The sequence below is a fragment of the Synchiropus splendidus genome, chromosome 6, assembly GCF_027744825.2.
Source record: "Synchiropus splendidus isolate RoL2022-P1 chromosome 6, RoL_Sspl_1.0, whole genome shotgun sequence".
Lineage (NCBI taxonomy): Eukaryota > Metazoa > Chordata > Actinopteri > Syngnathiformes > Callionymidae > Synchiropus > Synchiropus splendidus.
This window is the reverse complement of record NC_071339.1, coordinates 15338902-15364151: the sequence shown is the minus strand read 5'-3', so window position 1 is coordinate 15364151 and position 25250 is coordinate 15338902. Positions and strand designations below refer to the sequence as shown.

Here is a 25250-nt window from a genome sequence, read left to right as displayed (position 1 = left end):
AGGCATAATGGGGAAAGCCAAAGAGCAAACAGAAGTAGAGGAGACTGTTGCAACAGAGAAGGAAAACAGTCACACCCAAAACATTCCACTGCAACATAGCCATTCTAAAAACATTGTTCTTTAAGACTCAAATTCAACTTTGATTCAACAAATAATGCCACAGGAATAGAACTCACGAGAGAAGAAGTGCGTAGAGTCGGTTCGAGATATAAAAGCAAAAGAAGTCACCTCAAAACTAGCAGACAAAAGAAGGAGTGACCCAAGACAAGGGTGTGAGGAAGGTGCAACACTCATCTAACAAAAGCGTGTTGAGATCAAATATGTGTCGTTATTATAAAGACAAAGTTAAGGTGAGACAACACCCACAGCTGCAGTGCAACATTCTTCACTGTAGAGGAAGCAGCAGCTCACAACTGACCGGCCGACACGCATACACACACATACATACAAACACAACAAAAGCCTCACGTACAGGAACATCCTTGGGTTTAACATCTGCTGGAACAGGAGGCTGGAAGCACAAAAACAGTTGGGCTCATTACAGAAGAAATGATGCATTTGATTGTAAATTTATTCGTAAAACAAGGTGCAGGTGAAGCGCAGCCAAAATCAACTGACCATGTCCTCAAACCTGTAGCCTGGAGGCAGAGTGTCCTCACGTTCGCCACATTTCTCCAGTGTCTCAGATGTGACCTCATGCTGTGATACATGCCAAACACACACAGGTCATGCACAATGACACACGAATAAGGCTGATACAGCCACAGTCACAGCCACGGTGGTGTACCTCTGAGACCTCCAGGCCTGGAGCTATAGTTTCAGGGGCCTTAGGCACAGTGGATGGCGGTAGTAAGCTGTTCAAAGCATCAAATGGATCTGATGCAGCCTGCAGAGCCAACACAACTCAGCACAACACAGGATGCTAACATGCAGATGAAAGGTTTATCACACAACCTTTTTGGCCTCCTTTGATGCTGCAGCAGGAACTTCCACTTGCACCTGTCACACAGACGTGGAGAAAGCATGTCAGCATTACCGAATCATCCACACTACAAAATGACTGCTAAGGTCTGCCAGAAAATGTGGATTTCTGACCAAAACAGAACAGATCTTCATTGTGCTGCTGTTGTCACCAGGTTTACTGATGTTTATTACTGTCACTTACTGGTAAAACTGCATTGGGGTAACACAGCAAGAGTTACTTCAAGTCAGAATCAAACCTATGACCATTTTGCTGCGAGGCTACAGCACAAACCACGACACCAGCGAGCTGTCCTCACAAGCCATCATCCCTTAGCAACCTCATTCAACGAGTCAGTTATCACTCTTTGCCACACAGGCCACTTAGGGCCAAACGTTTTTTTTTAAATACTTGATGACATTTTATTGGGAACAACAAGTACAGCTATATTCATCAGGCTCTCGGGTGATACGCAAAGCTCCAGCAGCAGTTTCAGAGAAACACTTGAAGATAAACAACAGCCGTCAGCCAGTGTTGGACCTTCTTTGATTATAATAGGCTCAAATGAGAGAAGCTGTTTACAGACATGTTGGAGGGAGGCATGTGGGAGGTGAAGTACAGAACATAAACAGCAAAGACAAGGCAACAAAGTTGACACTCTCTGGCTTCACAAGCAAGGCAGGGTTGTCTACCAATTTCAGGTCACACATCTAGTGATCAGTCTTCGTTCAGAGGGCCAAGAGTTCTGTCTCAGATGAACAAAACCACACCGAGCACAGGCATGCAGAACCAAACCCAGAGGACAAAAGATGTTGTTGAGACAGCTCACTTGAGTTCATGATAGACCATGTTGCTGTCAGAGAAACTGAGGTTCAAAGCAAATGTGCGTCTTCATGACAAAACAGGAACCAGACCCAAAGTAGAGAATTGAAACAACGGTTGGCATTTCAAGAAGCCAATAAGGTCTGCAGGAGTAGAGTCTACCTTGGCTTTGTCTTCTGGTTTGGTCGCAGATGCTGCTGCAGCAGTTCCCCCAGCAGCAGCAGAACTTGAAGCTGAAGCTTTGACCTACGGGACAGTTTACAATCCTGAGCCAGAAAACCACTGTCAAAAGAGTGGGTGCAGTCCACTCCTTCGGGAGTTCGACAGCAGCAGGAAGAGCAGCACCAGTGATTGTGGTGTTAGAGTCATGAATCATGGCGTGTTATTGAGGAAAGATGGGAGCATGTCATTCACACAGTCATGTGCGTGACAGTAGCGTGACAAGATCGAGAATGTGGCCCAGCAAATGCTCAGCTTCTGATCCAGGTGAAAGCCCAAGAGGAATGAGTGATGGAACACTGTTAGGCCGATGAGCCTGACTTAGGAAGAATGTGGTGACACCAGCTGAAGCTCGAAACCGTGAAGACCCACAGCAGAACTTTAGGTCCATCTACCTCGGGTTTAGCCTGTGTAGTCTCTCTGCCTATTCCACCAACGGAAGTGCTTCCAGAAAGTCCCCCTTTTGCCGTTGTCACCCCAGGCTTGGAAGCCATGGTGGAGCTTGATTTTGTCTGAAATTCATCAAGGTTGAAGAAGTCCATCATCTCCTTCATGATCATCATCATCGCTTTGTAGCCAGGGACCCTTCTCAATGTTCCAGAGAACGACATGAGGAACCACAACTGAAGAAGACCAGTATTCTGCATACAAATCTTGAAAATATCATAAATAACTGTGTGCCTATTTTTTAACATGAAAGTACAATTTGGTGGGTAAGAACCTTAACTTACTTCAGTATTCATCAGTAGAAGGATGAATATAGATTCTGTGGATTCAGAGCAGCTGTGGCACACTGCTAGCAAATGTTTTGTAACAACTAAAACTTGGTTTCCTTTATGATTCATTACTTGAATTTAAAATATTGGGATGCTAAAACAATACGAGCCGCTAGTAGAAGTATGCATTTTTCTTGAGGAAAAAACGCAACAAGATAAAAATGTAAAAATGAAGCATTAAACCAGGTTGCTACATCAGTATTATTAGAGTTCATATTCTGCATAAAAAATAAGATGAATAATGTCTGATAACATACTGATTGGACAACATGAAATTATGCACATTAAAACACTTTGCACATGTTTGCTGTCCAGGTTGCAACCTTGACTTTTGTATGTACACGTGACGTGGTAAGTTATTGGTCAGTTATAAATAACAGTAAACATGCAGCTTAATATACATCCGAGAAACACGAGTGGGCGAGTGCCAAGCGTGACGTACGTACGCGGGTGCTGACAACACGAAGCACTGAAGAGGATTAATGACGTAGCTCGTTTGTCTGCCACGATAATAAAACTACTATTTTCACTCACCTGTTTAATCCCCGTCACTTGTAGCATTATGTTACACATTGTCATGCACTGAGAGTTACATCCATATCACGGGTGTATTAGTGAAAGCTTCAGGGGCAAGTTGAGAATTGTCTAACCTACCTTCCTCACCGCCGCTTGTTGTTGTCTAAAGCCAAGGTGATGGTGACTTATAAATTCACAAGATCTCTAGGAAGTCTCATTAAGTTCTTGTAAGCTGCTCAGAAGTTTTTGTGGCATAAAAAATTGAAAGATGGATGACTTAAAAACCTTAGAAAAACTACTTCCTGTTCCAACATTAATGGGTTAATCTGGGCGTTTTCTCTCTCTCTCTCTCTCTGCTTCGGGGGAGGGAATAGGAAAGTGAAGGGCTTCTGTGTGGCTCAGATCAAACTTTCATTCTGTGATACCCGTCGCAGCAGAAACAGGAAAAGCAGCAACAAATACATCATGATTTCACAAGCAGCAGGGTTTTCCTGACAGCAGCGCAGAACTGTAGGGAAGGAATGCGTTGGACAGACAAGAGACACAGTTTTATTATGGAGGAATGTTCAGTACCTCAAACTCAGCTGGCTTCACTGTGGTGACCTGGGCTGCCGGTTTGGGTGTGTCCTGGCTCGACTGCGACTAAAACGACAGAGAGGTCGAGATAAGAGTTGAATTATAACAAACACATTCCTTAAATATTCATTCGTACACTTGTGCTGCGGCAATATTTAAAGTACTGCACAAAAGGGTGCAACATGTTCAGCAGTGTGGCTGGTTGTTATTGTTTATTGCTGAGGTAACCCTGGAAACACGAAGAGTATTTCAAGTTACTTCAGCAGCTGACGTCATCAGGGTGAGGTAGCAAGAATCCGGTGAGGTGGACCTGTACTTAGTTTAGGAGCACTCGCTTATACACGCACATATAGGTGGCATCTGCTCCATGAATACACCGTGGGCGAGGTTTAGAACTTCAGCTGCTTTGGAATAACAAGAGCCGTCTGTGTGTTTATTAACCCTTTAATGGCTGAATGATTAAATCATGGACAAAATTCTTTAAAACCAAAGTCTTTACTGGTTCATCTAAACACATTTTAAAAAAGCAAATCACACACTGAACTCCATACATGCGTCATGTTTGAGACACCTGTTCACAATACGCCTGTAATAAATAGCAACTAGCAAATGCAGAAAATGTACAGCAAGTTTTCTGTTCTACTTATCTAATTTATTGTTTCACGCTGTTTAAAAGACTTTAATTTCTGACCTGATATGTTGGACTGCTACTGTCCAGCAGCTAACTTGCCAAACCTTGCTAACCTCAAAGCAAGGGAGAAGGAATCACATCAGCACCGGTCAGTTTGCAGATGGACTCATTTTGAGGATCACTGCACAACGACTTTGCACTGAACACACAGAGCAAAATTGCTCAGCTGTCTATTATGTAAGCATGTTAGTGAGGCAGGAACAAAGACTGTCTTGTTGGCTTCTAACGTGAATACACACTCATCAAACAAAAACTTTTTAACAAGACAACAATAGTTACAATCATGTCCGAGTTGCTGTATATCCAAGCAAAAACCATTTTGATCAGGATTTATTTTTTTTTGTAGGATACTTCAACGTGCTTGGTTTGCACTCTCAGAGTGCTTTTCTAGTTTTAACTTGTGCCATATTCTGCAGCAGAACTCCTTACGAAACATTGAAGCTCCGTACTCTACATCACTCTCTAGCACACATCTTATTTCACCAAATAACAATGTCTTCTCGGATGTATTCCAAAATGGCTCGTGTAAAGTTTCCCTCTAATCCAGCCCTGACCACATTTCCAGGGGGACCACTTCAAAGGATCATACCAAATATACACACAAACCTGATGGCCATACTTAAATAACCCTTAGAGACCAACTTAAGACTTAACCCTTAAATCCACATTTAATTTTGAAAGCAGAATGCATTATAAAGACTGACCTGACATCAGCGCAAAACGGAGCCGGAAAAAGTATGTCATCAAAATATGTCAGCCATGTGTCAGGGACTAGATGCACGGGAGAATTTTTAGAAAAGACTTAGCTGGTCAGCGGGTCATGCAATATGTGCGCTGTGTACCCCAACAATCAGGTGTAAGATGGCACTGCCGCTACAAAGATAAAAGAGGACAAAAATATCATAACCCCCCCTCTAAGCTCCATTGAGCCGGACCTGGTGGGGACGTGCACAATATTTCACATCCTTGTGGTGCATTTTACACATATGTGGTCACAGCTTTTCGCCGAGGGAACGAAAGGTTTGTTCGGCAGCAGCATTGCGCTCAAAAAAAACTCAGGAAGTGGCAGAAAACTGTTCCTAAGTAACAGTAAACATCATGCCAACAACAGCCAGAACTAATCATTTCAAACATATATGTATATACATATATGACACACCCTCTTACTGTTTCATTATTATTGCAAAGGAGCCGCTTTATCAGGGAGTCTGATCTGAATGCAATGTGACATGATTTATGGGTATAAGTTAATTTGCAGGAGATACTGTGTGAACTCAAGTTCAAGTTCCTACAGATGGCATTTCCAAAAAGCGCACAGTGCGGCTGAGTCATGTCGTCTTCTGTCATGAGCTTCCTAACAAAAGAGTGTGTACTTGTAGCTCTCACTTTTACACTCACCAGGGAGGAGGAAGAGAGAGCAGACAAACATTAAACAAGCAAAAGTTTACTACACATCAGATATCACCGAAACATAATGACACCACGCTGGTTCTCACTGCAGAGTCCGAGTGAGAAAGAGGACTCACAGACTCACCCAGGTGCGTCTCAACCGGTAAAGAAATAGTCCGCATAATTCTGGCGATAATGTGAAACACGCACGATGAAGGATTTGACTGAACAGTTGTGATCAGATATGCTAGTATCTATGTGGCCCTCACGAGCAAAACAAGAGGAAATGATGCTTATTGAAATGTATTTTGTTTTTCAGCAAAGATAAAATACTTGAATGCAACAGCTTAAAAACACCTTGAAAAAGTGCTTTTCTATTCATGTTTTACTTTATACTTTTACTGTCAAGTATTATTATACACTTCCATTGTAGAATACTGACGGCCCATCACACAAGTCTCAGTAAATAATGGGGCCCCTAAAAGATTTTAATTGCTCACTGCAGCAGCAAACAGACTTAAATATAACTTTTATTTCCAGTGTTGCAATTCACAAACTAAAAATAAAAACATTCACTCAGTATTTTAGTATTTTAAGCAGTATCTACTGTCTCATCGCTGTGCACATGTAAACACTTATAAAAGATAATCATCCTTCACTGACATGCAATTAAAACTTAATTCATTAACCAAATATTAAATGTCTGTAACCATTCCCTATTGTTTACACTGGATTCAATATCTGTGAAAGGGAAAGATCTGAACAACACTTTAATAAAAGTACATTCTAAATGTAGTTATGTCCAGTCTGCCAAGTGATTTTAAGAGCTTTAATTTGGCATAGTGGTTCAAAATTGAGATCACTTCAGTAGCATGTCAATATAATGACTGTCAAAGATAAAACTGTGATCAGGTATTGCTCTTTCTAGCAGGCAGAGATCATGGATCAATAATTTATCTGCAAACTTCCAAAAGCTAAAAAAAAAATATTACGAATGGAGGAGGTTTGGCACGTCAATGAATGGTTCGTGTGTTGGTGATGGGCTGCTGGTGAAACACGTATTGGGAAAGTGAACATAAAAAAGCTTTATTGTAAAATAAAATGAGCAGTCAGCCGTATAGAGAGATTTACATCACTTTCTGTTAGGTTTCTGGCCATGAATGAATCACTTCCAGTAAAATTTGCCTCATTGGCGACCTAAAATGTTGAGTTAATAGTGGCGAAAAATCTTTCAAGTTGGATGCATAGTCAAGGAAAAACCACACTCTCAGCGTGGACCCAGGTTAGGCTGAATTTTGGGGCTTTGGCATACTTCCTATCTTCATACAGTATGTGCTCTACAATCAAGTCACAATGGAACTACAGCAAAACACAACAACCCTATAATACACAACCAAGAGATAAAATCTTGAAGAACAAATGAGAATAAAATGTTAACCAAATTCATTAGTTTTCAACATAACTGGGGACAAAATAACTGGAACATTTAGCGTATTGAGAAGCAAATGATTCTGTTGTTTTTTTCTAAGTTGGTCATGCTCCAGCTAGTTTGCCACCTGTGCACGCACAGAAAATGCATCAACTACCTGCTCCACATTTTCTCTTGCCACTGGAAGAGGTCGATAGATTCCATACATCTGTACAAAGAAGGAAATATGAAAGTGCATTGTGGGGGCGGTGGGCGTGGAATGAAGGGACAGAATCCTAAACAGAAACTTCACACTGCATGGAGAAACAACCAAGATCTGTTTTCAAACATGCAGGAAGTGACCGCAAAAGTTAAAACTGAATTTCAAACAACTCACCGTTGGTTTTATTCAGTTCAGAACTTCCTTCACCAGGAAGAACAAGTGACCTGTGATGTGCAGACTCAAACTTTCAGTGAACCAAACTAGTAATTTCTGTTTCCACTGAGAGAGAAACTGCGTTCATCCTTTGGAGGGGAGAAAGGACGGCAAGAGAGTCACTCTCTCATCAGAAACAGTTATCGCTAAACAAAACAGTCAACCTCTTTGTTTATGTTAAAAGAATTATTCAACATCAAATGAATGAAACATGCAGTGACTCCAGACGGAGGGTGGGAAGGCCCGAAGACAACATATCAAGAACAAGGAGATGGTTCCATTCTCTGAAAAACTCAATATTCTTTTTTGCAACTCACCAGAATCATTTTTACTTCCTCCCCAAATCAGTTTGAGAAGCCCAGAGTCACTCTTCAAGTTCAAGATTTGCTTCAAAGATAACTTGGAAGAATGTCATGTATGTATGATGCACGCTGTAAAATTTAAAACAAAAAAGTAAATTCCCCTTGGAGAGAAACCAACAATATGTATGAACTTAATTTTCCACAATGAAAGCAGCATCTCAGCTGCCAGTTTTGCCACATAGTTGCGTTAATTCCAGAGTTAAATGATATACAGTGGTACTTCGGTTTTCGAACGTTTCGGACTTCAAACAAATTGGAGGTCGAACAAAAATTTCACGAATTTCTTTGTTTCGGATTTCAAATGAAAATCCAGAACTCGAATGCCCCCGAAAAAAGCCGGAAAAAACATAACGTGCGCGGACCGATCAGCTGACCCACGACGCGCTTTGTTATTGTGTATAGCGCAGCCTCTGTATGCAGACGTGTCCCGTTAGCTACATTTACTGACTGTTTCTTCTTCATATTGAGGTGTAAAACCTTTCCTGTCTCCGCACTGGACCGTGGTAGAGTGTTACAGGGGAGGTGCTCGCTCTCCACACCTCCGAGGCTGGAGCTCTCACTCCAGGGTTTGATGTCCTGTTGTGGGCTGGAGCTGGGACAGGGATGAGGCGAGTCTGGGACAGAGCGTGACTTGGTTTATGACTTTGTCACAGCCAAACTGCACAGAAGCGCACATTCAGAGCTGGACACGCACCGGGCACCTCTTCACTTCTGGAGAGACGTCACTCACTCGGCAACCCCTCCCACATGCAGCGGCCACACACATAGAGGAACAGCCACCTGCAGCAGACACTCTACATTCACTCCCACAAAAGACTATTTTAAGGCTTGGAACGCATTATTTCTTTTTTCATTAATAGTAATGGGAAAAAATCAATCTATTTTTTGCAATCATGTCCTATTTAATTTCTAATTATTACTTGGTGCATGATCTACTGATACTTCAGGGACGTTGTCACTGCAAAAACTTCTTCCCTGCCTGGGTGGAGACTGTATTTACATTCATGGGTGTAAAACAGAAGGCAGCATGCAGCAGATGAATGCTGATGAAGGTGAATCATCATGCCCGAATAAACCCTTGGAGCAGTCCTTTTGCATAGCACCCAAAGTGCACCCTTTCAATTCATGTCATGTGAAGAAACAATGCAGAGGATCAGGTCCTTACCCAACACTGTTTTCAAAACTAATGATACCCGCTGAGTCTCACCTGACACACTCACTGGAAAGAACAGCTCAGCCAAAGAACTTCAAAATAGTTTTGACCCTGACAGCGATGAAGACGCAGCAGTTATGATGGAAGAGCATTTCAGTTGGGGGTAAAAACTGGCTGTCTGATGCAGTTATAAAGAGCTTGGGAAGCAGGTTTTACTCCTAAAAACGTTGATGAGCCCTCAAACAAGCCAGGAAACCTTTGGTACATACAATATACACAAACATGCCCCTTCTGTCTGAGTCACAATTTTAGTTTTCTAAATCCGGTGTGAGCAGAACCACACTGTGAGAGAACAACATGACTTTATGGAGACCCAAATGGCACGCAGCATATTAATAGAGCAGAGCGTCGATTTCCTCGCCACAAATCGGCAGCAGATTGTTGTGTGTTGATTCACAACCCTGTTTGTTTTTCCATCGTGGCAACAGTCTTTGTGAGCATTTTGTCAACTGTATGTGACACACAAACTCAAAAAGTCACAACCTCCTCCGGCTAGGCCCCAAAACCAGATTACACAACGTACTTCAAAAGTGATTAGACCAACAGGAGTCAAACAGGAAGCTACTGGCACGGACGTGTACAGAGTACGTACCATGTGTCTGCTGGTCAGTGTGTATCCTCTATGTGTGTGACACCCTGGAGCTCTCTGGAGGTTATCTCACTGGACTTCTATCAAAGCATTCATGCAAACACAAACACACACCCAGCACTGGACAACTTGTGTCTCCACCTCTCAGAATCTGCACAACAAGCCTGAGCTGATCAGGCTCCTCCTCTTCTGCCAGCAGCCAGCTGAGCAGGCTCCGTCACGGGCCACGCCCACTGCTCCCTGGCAAGATTAAATAAATACATCAGCTGCAGGGAGGGGCAGGTTTTGTAAAGAGGGGTGCCCCATGTGCACGCAGGTCCTGTATGGTCACTTCTTTCTATCTGCTGGACTGGTGTTCTCAGGAGAGTCTGGGTGTGTCTGACACACTCACAGCTCTGGAATCTATGAGCAGCAGAGTCTGTGTGGTTGGAAAGGAAAGAGGAGGAGTGGGAGGGGCGGGGCTCCCAACCAGCAGGCCACAGTTGAAGGAAGCCGGAGACGGCTGCACCAAAGAGATATGCATTATCCACATTACCTCAATGATCATCCAACAATAGAGTAAACCGTTGTGGTAGTTACCAAGATTAACAAGTAAATGGAGAGGAAGCAGATGTCATGCCCCAGATGCAACAGCCCCCAAGTTGGTGCTGCACATAACAAACTTTCATGTCATCCTGAGGCTGATTTGCAGCAGGTGACAACAGACTGGTCATCCAGGAGTGACTGAGAGTAAACCTCGTCTCAGGTCCCTAGTTAAGTTGTTTCCCAGGTGGATGAAGCAGGACACACTGAAGAGAGATGACCTGGGAGGGTTTCTAGAGACAGGGAAGTCTGGACTTCTTTACTTTGACTGCTGCTTCCACGACAGAAAAACAAAGATTCACGATTTCCAAGAATAATTTCCTTCAGTTTGGATTTATACCCTTGTTTTATGCTCTTGAATGGAGAGGGGGAAACAGAAAATATTATTATTTTTATTATTATTATTGTGCTTAGATATCTCTGGCATGAATATTTCTGCTATGAAGATGTGCATTCCATTTATACAGGCTCTTGTGTAGACAGCATCTCACTTAAGTCCTGTTTATTCTGGAAAGCTCTTTCACAACAAAACTTTCACACCACACCACTTCTTCGCATACGTGTGTAACAGACAGCACAAAGAAAAAACCCTACATTCCAGTGCTACTTCAACTGCTTGTATTATCAGTACTATAATTTGTTTAGCTTCCACATTGTGAATAAAATCAAAGTCAAACAGATTATACACTTCAGCAAAATATCATGAGATGAGAAACAAAAGCACAGTTGTTGTCATGGAATTATCATAACATTATTTCTCTCTGTGTCGAAAAACAAGCCTCGAGAGGGTTAAGTTTGTAAAGGTTTTTATAGGAACAATATGATGTATAAAGTGAACATGTAGTTTCTCAGCTTGTTTGTCCCCAGTTTAATAATCAGATGAGCCGTTATCAAAGATCTTAATCTGAAAGCCACATCCAGGTTACTACTCCACCCATGAATGTGTATGATCAAGGGTTTAAGAGATCAGCGCCCCCTTGTGTCCATTGCTCTTACTGCAAAACTGTAAACTACTGTCTCTGTGCTTCAGAAATATGAAGAAGTACTTTTGTCCACATAAAGGGCACCAAAAATAAGTTTTAAAATATTAGTGAAAATAACTGTAGCGAAAAGTGTCTCCAGCACATGTTGATAGTTAAAAAGTAGCTCTTCAGAAAACAAAACAAACCTGTTGCTACTGCATGTTCTCCACCTCCATCCTCCTCCAGTTGCACCTTTATCATGCACTTCATTGTCGACCCCTCCTTCATCTCCAACATTCTTGGTCTATCTCTGTCTCCTCCACATGTCCCTCTGATACACTTGTCCTATCATGATCCATTCAACACATAAATCCCCAAATAAAGAGGCTTTAAAAATGAAATAATTGAATTGTGATCGGATCTGTGTTTTATAGAGCCTTACTTCTATAAAAGTGCAGAAGAACCTGAGAGAACTTGTCGAGTGACTCATTAAATGAAGCAAACATAGCTACCAGAGTCCGTCCACTAGTTTTTGCTGCTGTTCCTTTGTGATACATCCACTTAGGAAGCAACAACAACAAAGATTTACTTTGCCTGGAGTCATCACCGTCGGTGACAGGGGACACGAATGCCTCAGATAGTTCAACACGCTCACCCTGGACACAAATACTTTCACCTCAGTAACACTTGTGTGCCAACAGCTAATGAGCTAACACAGCCCCTCCCACAGAGATAAGCACAAGTGGGAGGATAAATTATAGCACGCATCCTGACTGTGGGAAAACATCAACTATGTGACACGCAAACTCAGCTGCTTGTTAAAATGTAAAAGTGTAACTGAGAAGCAGGTTGACTGAAAGAGAAGCAGACTCTTGAAATCATGAAAATATTCAGCTCACAATGTGGAAAATTAACAGCTTCATTGTCTTCAGTTTGGGACCGGCTGTCTGGTCCTACTTTTCTTTCTTTTCTTTTACTTGTGTTAAAATGTCTTACCAGCAGCAGGTTTACTTTCAGACTCTTGATTTTATGTAGTGAAAATGCTCACGACAGTTAAAATAAAAAAGCACAATGAGCAAAACTTACTGTAAGAATACAATAATCTATAACATGATATTTACTTATATATAACATTTACATTTACATATTTACATTTCTACTTTTTACTTTGTCTAGAACAAGATAAGCCAGAAGGTGAACAGCAGAAATCAATAACATATTGTGTAATATAAACACGGTTCACCTTGCACCGCTGCTCACTTCTCCCGCGACACACATCATTTGACTGCGGTACCAAAACTCACCTCTTAGTACGATGAAAATTACGAACAAGACTTATCAGTCATAGTGGGCCAATTACTTACTTGCGTTAATATTGACAAAAATAATACTGAGAGTTCTGTATTTTGCTACACATCCTCTACTGAAAGAGGCATGATTAATCTGAACAGTCACCATCATGGGATCATGACTATCATCAAGTGTTGGATCTGTAAAACAATTCCACATTAACACTTGCTAACAAGCAGGTTTTTAATACTGTAAACCAACAACAGCAAAGCTGTAGTCGACATGACAAGTCAAATGAAACAACATTCACTGCACTGACATATACTGACTGTGAAGTCTGTGTGTGAGTCATCAGTGAGTGAAGAAACAAACTCCTTATGTGGACAGCAGACTTTCATCACAAAGGTCACCATGGCCAACATGTTGGAAGCACCAGGGAAGAAAGGAGAAGTAGAAAGGAGGAGGTTTTGGAAATGTAATAAAGGACAGAAAGGAGGCACAGGTAAGAACCAGCTCAGGCTGCAGAGCAAAAACAGCTTGTCTTTGAGACTGGTTTATGAAAAATAATAACGTCTGCGTAAGGAGAGAATATGTGTGGCCGATTTTATCAGGTGCCTATTAGTTTCCCAAGCCATTTTTGTTTTGTTCCTGAAACTTAGTTTACCATTTTCTGGCTGTCTAGTTAACCAAGTCTACTTTAGACTGACTCATCTACTAATCGACTACCAAGGTTGCCAACCTCTTAGTTTATGGTTAAAGTCTGTTTTAGACCTCCAAGCATACCAAAACTGCTGCACACTACCTAGTCCACCAAGTCGATTTGGGGTCATCTAGTTAAACAAGTCTTTTGAAATCCCACATACCCAGACATCCCAGTATTTTTTTTAACTTATTAGTTGTCAGGTCCACCTCTGACTTCCTACTTGACCAAGTTACATTTGGAGAGACTGTCTAGTCTACCAAGTCCATTTAGGGCAATCTAGTTTTCAAAGAAGACTGCAGTTTGCCCTGTCAATTTTGGGTCTTTCGGTCAACCAGGTCTACAGTATTTCATGCTCATGGTTCACCAACTCATCTTTGGACTTCCAAGTGTAAATTTCCGACTTCATTGTTTCTCCTGGTCAAGTTCTTACATCCTAGTTAACTAGGTCAGTAGCCTACTTCCTGTTTTGCCAAGTGTATTCCAGATGAATGAATCTGATGCAGACTTGAAGTGTAGTGAAGTGACTAATATGTGGCCACTCCAAAGGACAGTCAATAACCTGAGGTGAACACATCACTAGCAAAACCCATCTCAGCATAACCTCTCCAATAACTAGACTGGTGGCGCTGTGGTGACCAGAGTCTGACCCTGCCTCTCTAGTTTCGTCTCCTCATCCCTGCTCCCCCAACGTCAATGTCCTTTGCTCTCCTGGCACTAATTTTAACTTTCCCTCACGTTGACCTGCACTGCATATCATCAACCAAACACCACAGGCATAAGACGTTCAAATCTTTCAGGCCTTTGAAATATTTAAAGGCACTCAGATGGCTGATGTCATGTCTTCACTGGAGTCTGTTTCTGGGAATTTCAATCATTATATCACATTGCAGTTCCCAGTAAGGGTGCAGATGCTGGGACGTCTTCATTACCTCAACTTACATCACATCACGCGGCGCCGAACACCAGGTGATATAAACAAGTGAGCCCAATGAGAAACAAGTTTGTACAAAACTGAATCTTGCAGGAGCAGATTTTCAGGTGAGACACTAAACACTCCCCAAACTTTTATACAACAGACATGCCAGAGAGGCCATGAGGTTTCAGATCAGTCAGGTTACATTAGCACTCAAATCAGGATATCACTGATGCATGCTGGGTAGATAAGGTCAGACTCCTGGTAACACATTAAACAGGAAATGGGATGAAAATGTTTCTTCCCTAGAAAGGAAATGAGAAGAAAAAGATCTGCGGTTCAAGCACACACACACTCGGCCCTGAAAACAGAGTGAGCGCGAGAGAGAGACAGAGAGAGAGTGTGAGAGTGAGAGAGAGAGAGAGAGCCTGGGGGTTTGTTGCTGCGTCACATGTGCTGAAGTGACTCATCAATAGAGACTCTCGCCCTTCGATTTATACATCAGCTTTCAGTAATTACACAAAATGCGTGCATAGAAACAGGTTGTGGTAACACGTGTTGTCCAACACCTTGTGACTTGACATCAGCTGGTAACACGCCCAGCTGGTCAGGGCCCAAAAAGAAAAACACAAAAAAGGCAAGTGTCACTTAGACAAATTCTCACACAAGCCAAACTAACCCCGGTTCAAGATGAGATTTGAGTTTTATTGAACAACACTGTTATGTCAGACAGTCATCTACGTCACATGATTCAGGTTACGTGATGCACATCAAAGGTTACTGCCCATGTGGATGCAGTAAAAGAGTTAAGGATGATCCAAGACAGGGCTGTCTTCTAATGAAAATCACGGCAGGAATGGCATTTTTAGTTAGTTCTCAGTGTACCCTCTGAGATAGTCCTGGTGTAAGTGGACAAGTCCACTTTCCATACAGGCCTTGGGACACATGAAAAAGTGCTATAGAGGGCAACATTAGTAACAACAAGGAGTAGGAGTGACTCTACTCCAAGTCTCCGGAAAACGACTTTGACTATCACGTAAAGGGACAATACAGTAGCAAAGTCCTTTGCATTTATCTCAAGGGATCATTTTCACATGGGAGGAATTTGACCTTCCAGGTATGACAAGTGCTGCCAACCAAATTACTTTCCTTATCGCCATTCTCCACTGAACATCTGTACTCTTAGCAGCATCTGCTCTCCTTCAAGCTTCAGCCAGGTGTCACCATGAGGCTGACAAATACACATTTTGTCAGAGCTGCGTCTGCCTAGCTTTAATAAAAATGACTAAAAAAATGGATGATGATAAACAATGATAACAGGACAAAGAACAGATAATTGAATTTTAGAGTTCAGGACCCACAGAAAAATGTTTCAAGCTTCCTTTCTGCAATGCCCTCACTGTGTGTGTGTTTTATAACCAAGTTCCAGTATGCCACGGCCGCCTGCTGTTATTCGGCAGATCAGTACATATCAAATCATACTTCAAATGCTAAAAGAGAGTTGAATTCAGGGATTCCTGCTGCACTATATCCTGAAGGCAGCCTCCTTGATAAGAACTGCTCCCTGACTTGAGTGCAGGAAAACTGTTGAGGTACACGCATACATATGCTCTCGTTCCCATCATGAAAAACCTACAATTTGACCACGACACAGTCAGTAACCCACCCTACTCCACCTGGGGAATTGAGCAGCTTGGCAGAGGTCTGTGCTCTCATTGTGCTTTTCACACGCTCCTTTTTTTGCAGAAAAACTTTGGTACATTTGATGGATTTGCCATTCCATTTCCTCCTGTATTTGTATTTGCCAACAGTTTCCTTCTTGCAAACATTAGACTTTTCATGAGGATCGACTTCTCTCATACTTGGAAGGAGTTTTTTTTTTTTTTTTTTTAATGAAGTTGCTGCCATGCAGCATCTCTGCAGGGCAACAATCCACAGCTCTGCCACCCTTCAGCTGTCATCAGAAGCAATCCAGCAGAGGAAGTTACCACAACAAACACAACTTCATGATCGACAACAAGGAAATATGCGCCTTTGTTTCCCAGTGGCCGCTTCCTCCCATCCCATCTCGGCACTTAGAAATGATCAGCCATCATTTTAACCTTTCACACATTTCATGGCTCCACAGCCAATGGGCCCGGCCCTGATAGCAAAGTCCAGAAGACAGGTTGAGTGTCAGACATGAGATAAGTCGTAATGGTGGAAAATATGGCCTGAATAGGTTTACAGAACATAAAAGTACACACTTGAGCGTCTTCCAGCAAACACACCCTTCCAGATTGCTCCACCGCTGCTCAATCACAGAAGTATTTGGGAGAGACAGGTTAGGAAACATCATAAAAGAGCAAGACATTTCAGTTTGAAGGACTTTAAGTTTGCTGCTGGTAACAATTCACGCACTGTGCTGTTGAAGATCTGACTAGTGCAATACAAACACACACAGTCCACTCGCAGTGGCAGAACTCAGATTCACATTCCAGCAGTCTGAGTTGGATTAAAGCCAAGACAGTTTCCCAGTGAGCGTTTTCACTGAAAGATATTGGTTCAATGGTCAAGCCTGGTTCAGGCACTTTACTTCTGGAGAAGTTTGTAGCGCTTAACACAATAAAAGACTTGGTGAACCATCAAAGTACTCCACAATCACAGACACACACAGAGAGAGAAGTGCACACACCTGCTCCTCCACTGACACATCCTGGAGGTCCGGAGTATCCCGGGGTCCTCGGATCCAGCTCAGTATCTGCCCCATGTTGGCCCAAAAGTTCCCAGTGTGTTCTTGCCTCGCAGGCACTGCCCTGACTGTCGGCTTGTAGCATGTTTCCACCACTCGTGGGAGGGAACAGCATAGGGGGAGGGCGGGGGGAGGACAGGGAGGTGTGGTCATGGAGCAGAAAGGAAAGGAGGGGAGCCTCACATGTGGGTGAGCCACTGGAGGCTCAAACTCTCTGGGGCTAAAAAGAGCCTACCCCCACCTGACCAGGAGCCAAACCCGAGCTTCACCTCCGGGGAAACGGACACCAGCACACACTCGGACATACCAGAGCAGCCAAGAAGATCCACCCCAGCGAGCCCTACTGTGTGGTCTGTTTCACTATACCAAATTTGGTACAAGAAAAAAAGAACAGAAGAACGATGGTACAGGAACTGTTAAGAAACACATTCTCAAACACATACCCAAAATTCTGGGTGCCACAATATGACCATCTCACTTCTCGTTGCCATCTTTGGTGTCCTTGAAGCAGATACCAAATTGACTAAAGAGCAAAATAATGTAATCTCCCGGGAAAAGTGGTTAAGAGACCTAATGTTGTCCTGAAGTTCGAGAAAGTGAAAGTACATGGTTCAACCCAAAAATTCTGTCGACAATGGCGATCTCTCATCTCCTACTTTGAAAAGATCTGAATAATGTCTTCTTTTATACTTTTTCCCCAATAATGACTCATTGAAAGATGTGTGCAAAATGCAAAAAGTTTGGGCATCATTCTTAATAATTTTGTAATGTATCTGTAATGTTTTGTAATGTAATGTATTTATTTATTATATATATATGCAGACAAAATAAAAGCAAAAATTACCTTGCCAATGTAAATCACACATAAAATATGTTAAGTAAAAATATGTTCAATATTATATAAAATAAACAATAAAAACAAATTAAATATTCCAAGTGATTGACTCCTTTCTTTCCACTCTTTAATCATTCCACAGTGACGCCCGTTACATGGGTGTCTTTTCCTTACACAACCTAATCTTTTACAGATATTTTATCTTCTTTTTTTGGCCTCCTTTCAAAAAAAGTTGTCCAAAAAAATAAAATAAAAAATAGACTTGTTCTTCTGGCACGTCAGATATTTAACTACTTCCACCTGTCTGTGTCTTCTGGCGGCAGTAATGAAAATGTTCTGGAAGGCAAACCTTATCCCGTCAAGCGTGACACACCCTGATTTAAAGTGACAGCGAGCGCTCAATTGTTGTGTCGCAGCAGAAATCCCTGACTTGTGCAACACACCTGACTTCGCAGCTGCATGTGAGGAATTCAGCTCTTCAGCTAAAGAGGAAATATTTTCCAAAACAGGAGCTCTCCTGCACACCACAAGCTGAGACCACAAAACAACACAAGAGGTTTGGAGATGTTTCTTCATTGTCTTGTCACACACTGTTCACCTCACCCAAGGGTGAGTCACAGTCGGACAAAGCTTTCGATCAAGGAAATACAGCTCAGCATTTTTAGGACTCAATATTGTGTTTTAAATCACAGCAGGTGAATCATACACAGGTCCAATTGAGAACATTCAAGAATAATGGAGGTGCTTAATTAACTAGCATGCAATTAACTTGTTGCTATTCAGGTGGTTTTCTAGTGACATCTACTGGCAAGCTTATGAACTGCAAAGGAAAATAACACCTTTCTTATTGTAGTTTAAAAACCAGTTTGCATTGTCAACATAATGAGGATTAATTACATCTTTGAGTTTTATAATGACAGACACGTCAGCTCCTGAATCAGTCGAAGACCCGTCCATCCATCACACATCCAAACGCTTCACATAAAATGTGTCAAACTGAAGGCCAGGGGGCCAAATTCGGCCTGCCATTTCATCACGAGGCCCAGCAGAGATTGAGACTTCTATAGCTGACCTGAAGTTGTAAACAACTCACACCAGAATGTATAGAAAAATGACAAAATAAGTGATTAAAAATCTGGGTTAAATACACTAAAACCCGAGGGGGCTTGTAAAATAAACATGACAGTCTTAAAACTCAGAGGCAGCCAGTGTTTTAAGTCAAAACGTGTGATGCGCTCCACACAGGAAAAGACTGTCGATATTGCCATCCACAAATATGTCTGTGCTGTAACAGTGTTTTTGTCAACAATTAAACCACAAACCAAAGACAGCAGGGATTCAACGGAAGAAAGCAGCATTTTTTTCTCTAGTGCCTCTGGTGGCGACTGAGGGTAATAACAGTTAGTTACGCCACCAACAGACTCCAGATTTCAAACTCTGCTGACACTCATCTTAAAGCGGCGTAATTTATATTCTGTTTAATGAAAATATATTCTATTTGGCTCTAAACTTTGACCTAGGAGGGGCAGACATTTTGATCCTTCAATTCTTCTAGTGCAGATCTGCCCCAACTTTGGAGTGTGGCGAGACAGACACCAAAACAAGGATATCTCTTCTGCATATCAAAATCTCAGATCTATAACATCCTCTACTAGCCTTGTGGTGAACTGTATCACTGCAGACTGGAAACATGCAACCAGAGCAGAGGCTTTAAGACATGGAAGAATCCAAGATGAATCCTAAGATAATGATTGACCTGTCCAAGCACACCATGCCTTTATACAAAGACTGCTTGTCAGGTAACGGTTGACTCAACTTGTTCTCTTTAGTGCAGCACAAACAATAAGTCAGTTGTGTAATTCTCTTAATTTTTGCTCTGGTCTCAAACTTCCTCAGCTGTCACTAACAACAACGCTGAACCAAACCCATGTCAGTTCTTTTGGGAACCAGCAGAGAACGATAAGCAGGCAGTCTTTCTTTGACCCCCTCGCCCTGGTCCTTTATTAGGATGCAGGGATGCTGCCCCGCCCTCCTTTGGCTGAAAGAAGTTATGTCTTGAGTATCTCCCTGACATGGTTCTCCAAAACTAAACTCAACTTTCACTTCATTTTTCAGTCTCTAAAGTCAATCTGAACATATTTGGAGTTTCAACAGTTTCGTTTACCTGTGCTGAAGTACTCCTCATGCATGGATCTAACTAGGAACGTCCATGATGACAGTTCCAACCTGGAATTGACCTCCAGCTCTAGACGTGGAGTCATGTGAAGTGGTGATTGTGCAGGTCATCACATCTCAACTTAGCTATTTAGGACGTTGCTTTGTAGGACTACTGAATATCTATCCAAATGTATTTCTAGAGTCTGAGACGTCCTGATGATGTCATGGAGGTATGTCACCAAACAGAAGTACACACATGCCCGTGCTGTTCCTCTGCATGCACTCGCTGTATTTGCTCATTCCCACTCCCTGTTTGGCTGACACACCTTCGTCTGCACAGTTTGGTTCTCATACTGGGCGAGACTAACTCAGCCTGTCGAACTCGCTGGAGCACCAAAACAATCATGCTTTGTCGAAATTACAGGGAATGTTGTCAGATTTTTCAGAGCCTACATGACTGCGAGCGCGACCACTCTGAGCCGCACGTCACTTCACTGTATATTTAGCTACACACTGTGACCGACAGATCTCAGACAAGTTGATCAGGCACCTGAATGGCCTCACTGGTGAACCAAAAATGATGACAATTTGCACACAAAAGTCAATTAAAAGACATTAATGGTTGCACTAAACTCCTGCAATCCAGACGGTTAAATATTTCACCACAGTGCTCAGCAGAGGGAGACAAACCCTGACTATTCCTTATCCTCATCTCATCTGACTATTATGGATCTGCTGTCTCAGTTACCCACCACAGCACTGACGACATATCAGAGTGTAGAATTTGGAATAAAGGTGCAGCACAGACACACTCATCATATTAGCACAGTGTCAAATCTAGTAAGAACTTGTTTGTGTACCGATGAACAACTCATCCGTCCATTGTTCCAAGGGTGCGCATCAGCATCCTAAAAAAAGCTCTTGAAGGGTGCAGCCGCTGAATTCTGCCACCCAGAACACACATTAATGGAACAAAAACCCAACAACCATCAATAATATCAGTGACTTATTTGTTGATATTATTTACCTAAAAGTTGCCAGCAAACACAGACTGAGGCTCGAAATGTCTTTTTCAGGCAGAATATAGACGAGAAAAACAATAGGAAGAAACTATGTTCTCCGCCATTAAAGAATACCAAATCAACGACCCTCAGATAAGTCATTCATCTGACTCTAGGCGCGTCTTCATGAGTCCTGTGACAGACAACAATCCTCTCCAGGGTGTCCCCCAATCTCGCCTGGCAGCAGGCCTGAATAGAGTTTGTGCCAAGGCAAACACAGGCCCAGACATGAATGCTAACATGGTTAGAAGGCATTAAGTGAAAAGAGATAATAGCGTGACGCAGTGAACACCAGGAAGGTGGTGAAGAAATCCTGAGTAATATAAATGTATTACTACGGCCTGAGAGTGAAATGTACAGTAGCACACTGAACTTAAGCTAGATTTATTTTAATAATCATCTTTTTTAGAAATACATACTCTAAATCTACACTCCAACTCATTGTTATTTTTTATTTATTTAAACGTTCAATTCTCAAATAGTTAACTTGTTTATCCACTTCTGGTACAAGAGTTTCACTCACACATTTAGAGTAAGAAATCTGTATTTAAATTATTATTCAGCCCAGCTGATATTTCAACGTTTATCTTATTCATATAGTTTTTGTGTCACAAATATAAAATCTTCTAGGATTGGAAGTCAATGAAAAATCAGTTTTAATGAAATGTTTTCAGTAATTATATGGAACATAAAGAGGCTCATCCATCCTTATTTGATGAATCACAAAGAGCACTTTCCATCATACTATGTTGCATCCCTTCTCCAAAATAAAACCAAACCATAATGTACAATGAGAATTTAAGAGGAACTGTGGATTCTTTCTCTGATATCTGAATTTGGCATCAAAAATAGTTTCTGATTCCGGGTTGAACAATTTCTCACATCTACGTTTCAGTCCACTGGAAGTTTCAGCATGCTGGGACACAAACCAAAACCCCCTTCCTCACAGTCAAATACAGACAACGCCAGGGCACGACTTTAATCTCCTGAGAGAGCGAGACCGGCGCTGCTCTTGGACTTTAACTTGAACCACACCTGAGGCTAGACTTGCAAACTCATACTCAGACAATGGCGTAGGATTAACACTGAATCTGTGTCAACTTAAAAGACACCACAAACTTTGGCAATGAAACACAACCAGATTCAGGTCAAACAAATTTCTCCAGAAGTGTCCTCACTGGATCTCTGGTCCAAGATAAAGTCATGTGGTTGAAAGGATTTAAGAAAAACATTCTCATTGGGACGTAGCCAACAGAGCCCATTCTCTCTAAATTGTACAACTTTTTCTCTATTACGCTGATATAAATCCTGACTTTAAACCAACAACGGCACTCAGCATAGCTTTCACAAGTATCCGATAAGTGAGCTTAATAAATAACCAGCCATAATCCAAAACATAAAGTCCCGGCCTCAAACAAAGTGCATACTTTCACTTTGATTCAACACCGCTGACATTTCTCCAGTCAGATACTGAAGTACAACCTTGAAATGAAGCGTCCCAACAAGTGCCAAAACTTCATTTCTGAGTAATGAAAACGCTTCGCCTCAGGGTAGGGCTGGGGGTGCAGGGGAACTGAGGCGAGAGCACTTACCATGTACACCCAGTAAGCTGCGAACGCCATGATGAGGGATTAGGAAGTCAAATGCTGTCCTGGGATTTGAAGGTTACGCCAGACAGTCCTCACTGCAGGAGCCCGCTCATGCCTTCTCAGATAGTGTGCCACTCCCCACCCTTCACACAATCATCCCTGTTTCTGGGAGATGACTAAACTGTCCCTGCCAATGAACTCTGAACAATTACCAGGCTATAACGAGGGTGTTTGAGTGTCCCTCCCACAGTGACAGACGGACTCGTCTTTGAGGAAAGAACCTGAGTTCTATTGTTTGGAGCTGCTGCATGATGATCACTCACCAGCTGCCTACGTGGGAGAAACTACTCGCGCAAGGCTGTAACACTGACAGTCTCCTATCAGCAAGAAGTCATCTACTCACCTCATCTGCCTCCTTTTTCTGCTTGTGATGTCCGTGTCCTCTTCTTTTGTGGGGCATCTTCGCTCGAACTCGGCTGGGTCAGGGCTCTCGGAGCAACTGTGGTGCGGATCGCAGCAAAAGAACTTGCTCCTCCTGTTGAGGAAAGTTTTCTGGCAGCGGTCTCATCAAAGAAGTTGGCACACGGGAAATGTTAAGTGTGTATGTGCAACAACTGGTTTCTGAGGCACATCTGAAGGCTGAGACGCGTTTTCAAGGCATTCGAAGTTGCACCAAAAGCGTTTTTCAACTCTTGTTATTTCCTTACAAGTCTTTACACGTGTTAAAAATACTTAAAGCGACCACTTTTTGCCCAAAGTTTGGATTTTTTTGCATGGCCGGACACGCCCCGCCGAGAGGGCTGACGGATGTTTTCCACTGTGGGTGGTGTTTGTGAAATGCTGCCCCCTGGTGTCACGACAACTAGACTGTTAATCACACATTTTTGGAATCATTTCATATTTACAAGATAGCTAAGGGTTCGGTCTGTTAAAATGAATTAATTTTTAACTTCACTCTCTTAATACGAGGCCCATTGTATGATGAGAAACAGAAAGAAAGAAAAAAAATGACATCTAACAGCAACAAGAATTCCAGAAACATGCTTACATATGTGCCACATTGCGTCAGTTCCGCCTTAGTTCCAAACGAAGAACAGTTATTTCATATAAAAAAAAGTCAGTAATAAATACGTTACTCTTTCGGCCCTGACTCGGGTGCAACAGGAAATAGAGTCCGTGTCGAAACAACACGGCAGTCCTGACGTCCGCCAAATCACACGTACCATTTACATTTGAAATGTTCAATTGTTTATTCTATTCATTTTTAAAAAATGCTTTAGCATGTTAAGGTACATTTGTTTTTACAAATATCTTCACTTGGGAGGACCCTGTGCCAGGAGACAAAGCTTTTCACTGACCACTGGGTTTCTCCTCTCACCTGTGGTCACCAGCTTTGGAGTGACCCAAAGAACTCTCAGTCATCCAGGAGAAACTTGCAGTCCAACCCCTTCACCTCCATGTTTAGGTGGCATCATCACCAGATGCTTCCTAGTTTGAGATGCTTTGATTGTGTCCACCTGGGAGGAGGCCCTGTGCAGACCCAGGACATGCTGCAGAGATGATGTCTTTCTGATGAGCCAATGTTCTCAAAGATTGATAATGTTTCACGAGAGAAGAAAGCCTATCTTTGGACTTGGAATATTAATTAGCAGGGACATTTTCTAAATATTTATATTAGTTGCTGTTTTTGTTTTTTTGTGTGTGTTTATTTATTCATCGGGATTGGTCCCCAAATGAAAAACAACACAGAAAACTATGAAAATAATATATTTTCATTCTTGCTGATAATTTTGTGGAAGAGTTCAAGTAAAGAAAAGCAAGCGGTATTTCCATGTCACTTTTATGAAATGAGTTCCATAAAAGTGACTCTCTAGTTGGTGAACAACAACATTTTGCAAGCCTGAGAAAATGAATTTAATGGGTATCTAGCAAACAAATGCAACAAAACGCATTCCTGACCTCTCTCCTCTCTCCAGTTAACCTCCTTTGAATCACATGTCATGTTTCTTTCGAGATCTCCATGGCGCCACAAACAAAGAGCTGAAGTGAAAAGGCGAGCAGCTCTGTACGCTGTCGTCCCTCTGACCTTCTCCAAGCCTGATAAGAGTGACCCTCCTAACATTTATGCCGTATCAAACGCGAGGAGATTCCATTCACAGCCAGACCCGGATCTCAAGACATTTTGTAGCTCTCCCTGATAAAAGATGACATTTGTTGACAGCGTGAATCTTTTCCTATCTTTCCACTGTTACAAGGAGGCAAAGATTTGCACTGTAGCAGAAAACTAGTCAGAACTCCGTATTTGACTGAAACGTTTAATGCTATTAGAAGGTGAGTGTTACAACTGACTTTGCTTTGTTCCAGTTTGGCAACAAATGTGTACATGTGAACTAAACAGAACTATGCTCTCAAGGTCACCAGACTAGTGTGTCATCTCTATCCCTGACACCCACCCTGAACAGTGCAGGA

General features: G+C 42.2%; 1 protein-coding gene across 17 annotated transcripts in view; it reads right to left on the bottom strand.

Moving 5' to 3' along the window:
• Window positions 1–23930, bottom strand: part of cast (calpastatin) — a 32696-nt gene extending 8766 nt beyond the window's left edge. For 2 of the 17 annotated variants that reach the window (XM_053867738.1, XM_053867739.1), the window contains exons 1-8: window positions 17083–17249; window positions 3868–3936; window positions 2398–2514; window positions 1946–2029; window positions 955–999; window positions 788–886; window positions 619–699; window positions 473–511 (exon numbers count right to left, since the gene is read on the bottom strand). In XM_053867738.1, coding sequence (XP_053723713.1) covers window positions 473–511; window positions 619–699; window positions 788–886; window positions 955–999; window positions 1946–2029; window positions 2398–2514; window positions 3868–3936; window positions 17083–17157 — 609 coding nt within the window. In that variant the 5' untranslated portion in view covers window positions 17158–17249. Of the gene's footprint in view, window positions 1–472; window positions 512–618; window positions 700–787; window positions 887–954; window positions 1000–1945; window positions 2030–2397; window positions 2515–3867; window positions 3937–9961; window positions 10129–17082; window positions 17250–22784; window positions 22961–23184; window positions 23317–23829 lie in introns of those variants that run through there. The other 15 variants (XM_053867741.1, XM_053867747.1, XM_053867743.1 and 12 more) reach the window with 15 other exon arrangements.
• Window positions 23931–25250: the final 1320 nt, after the last annotated feature.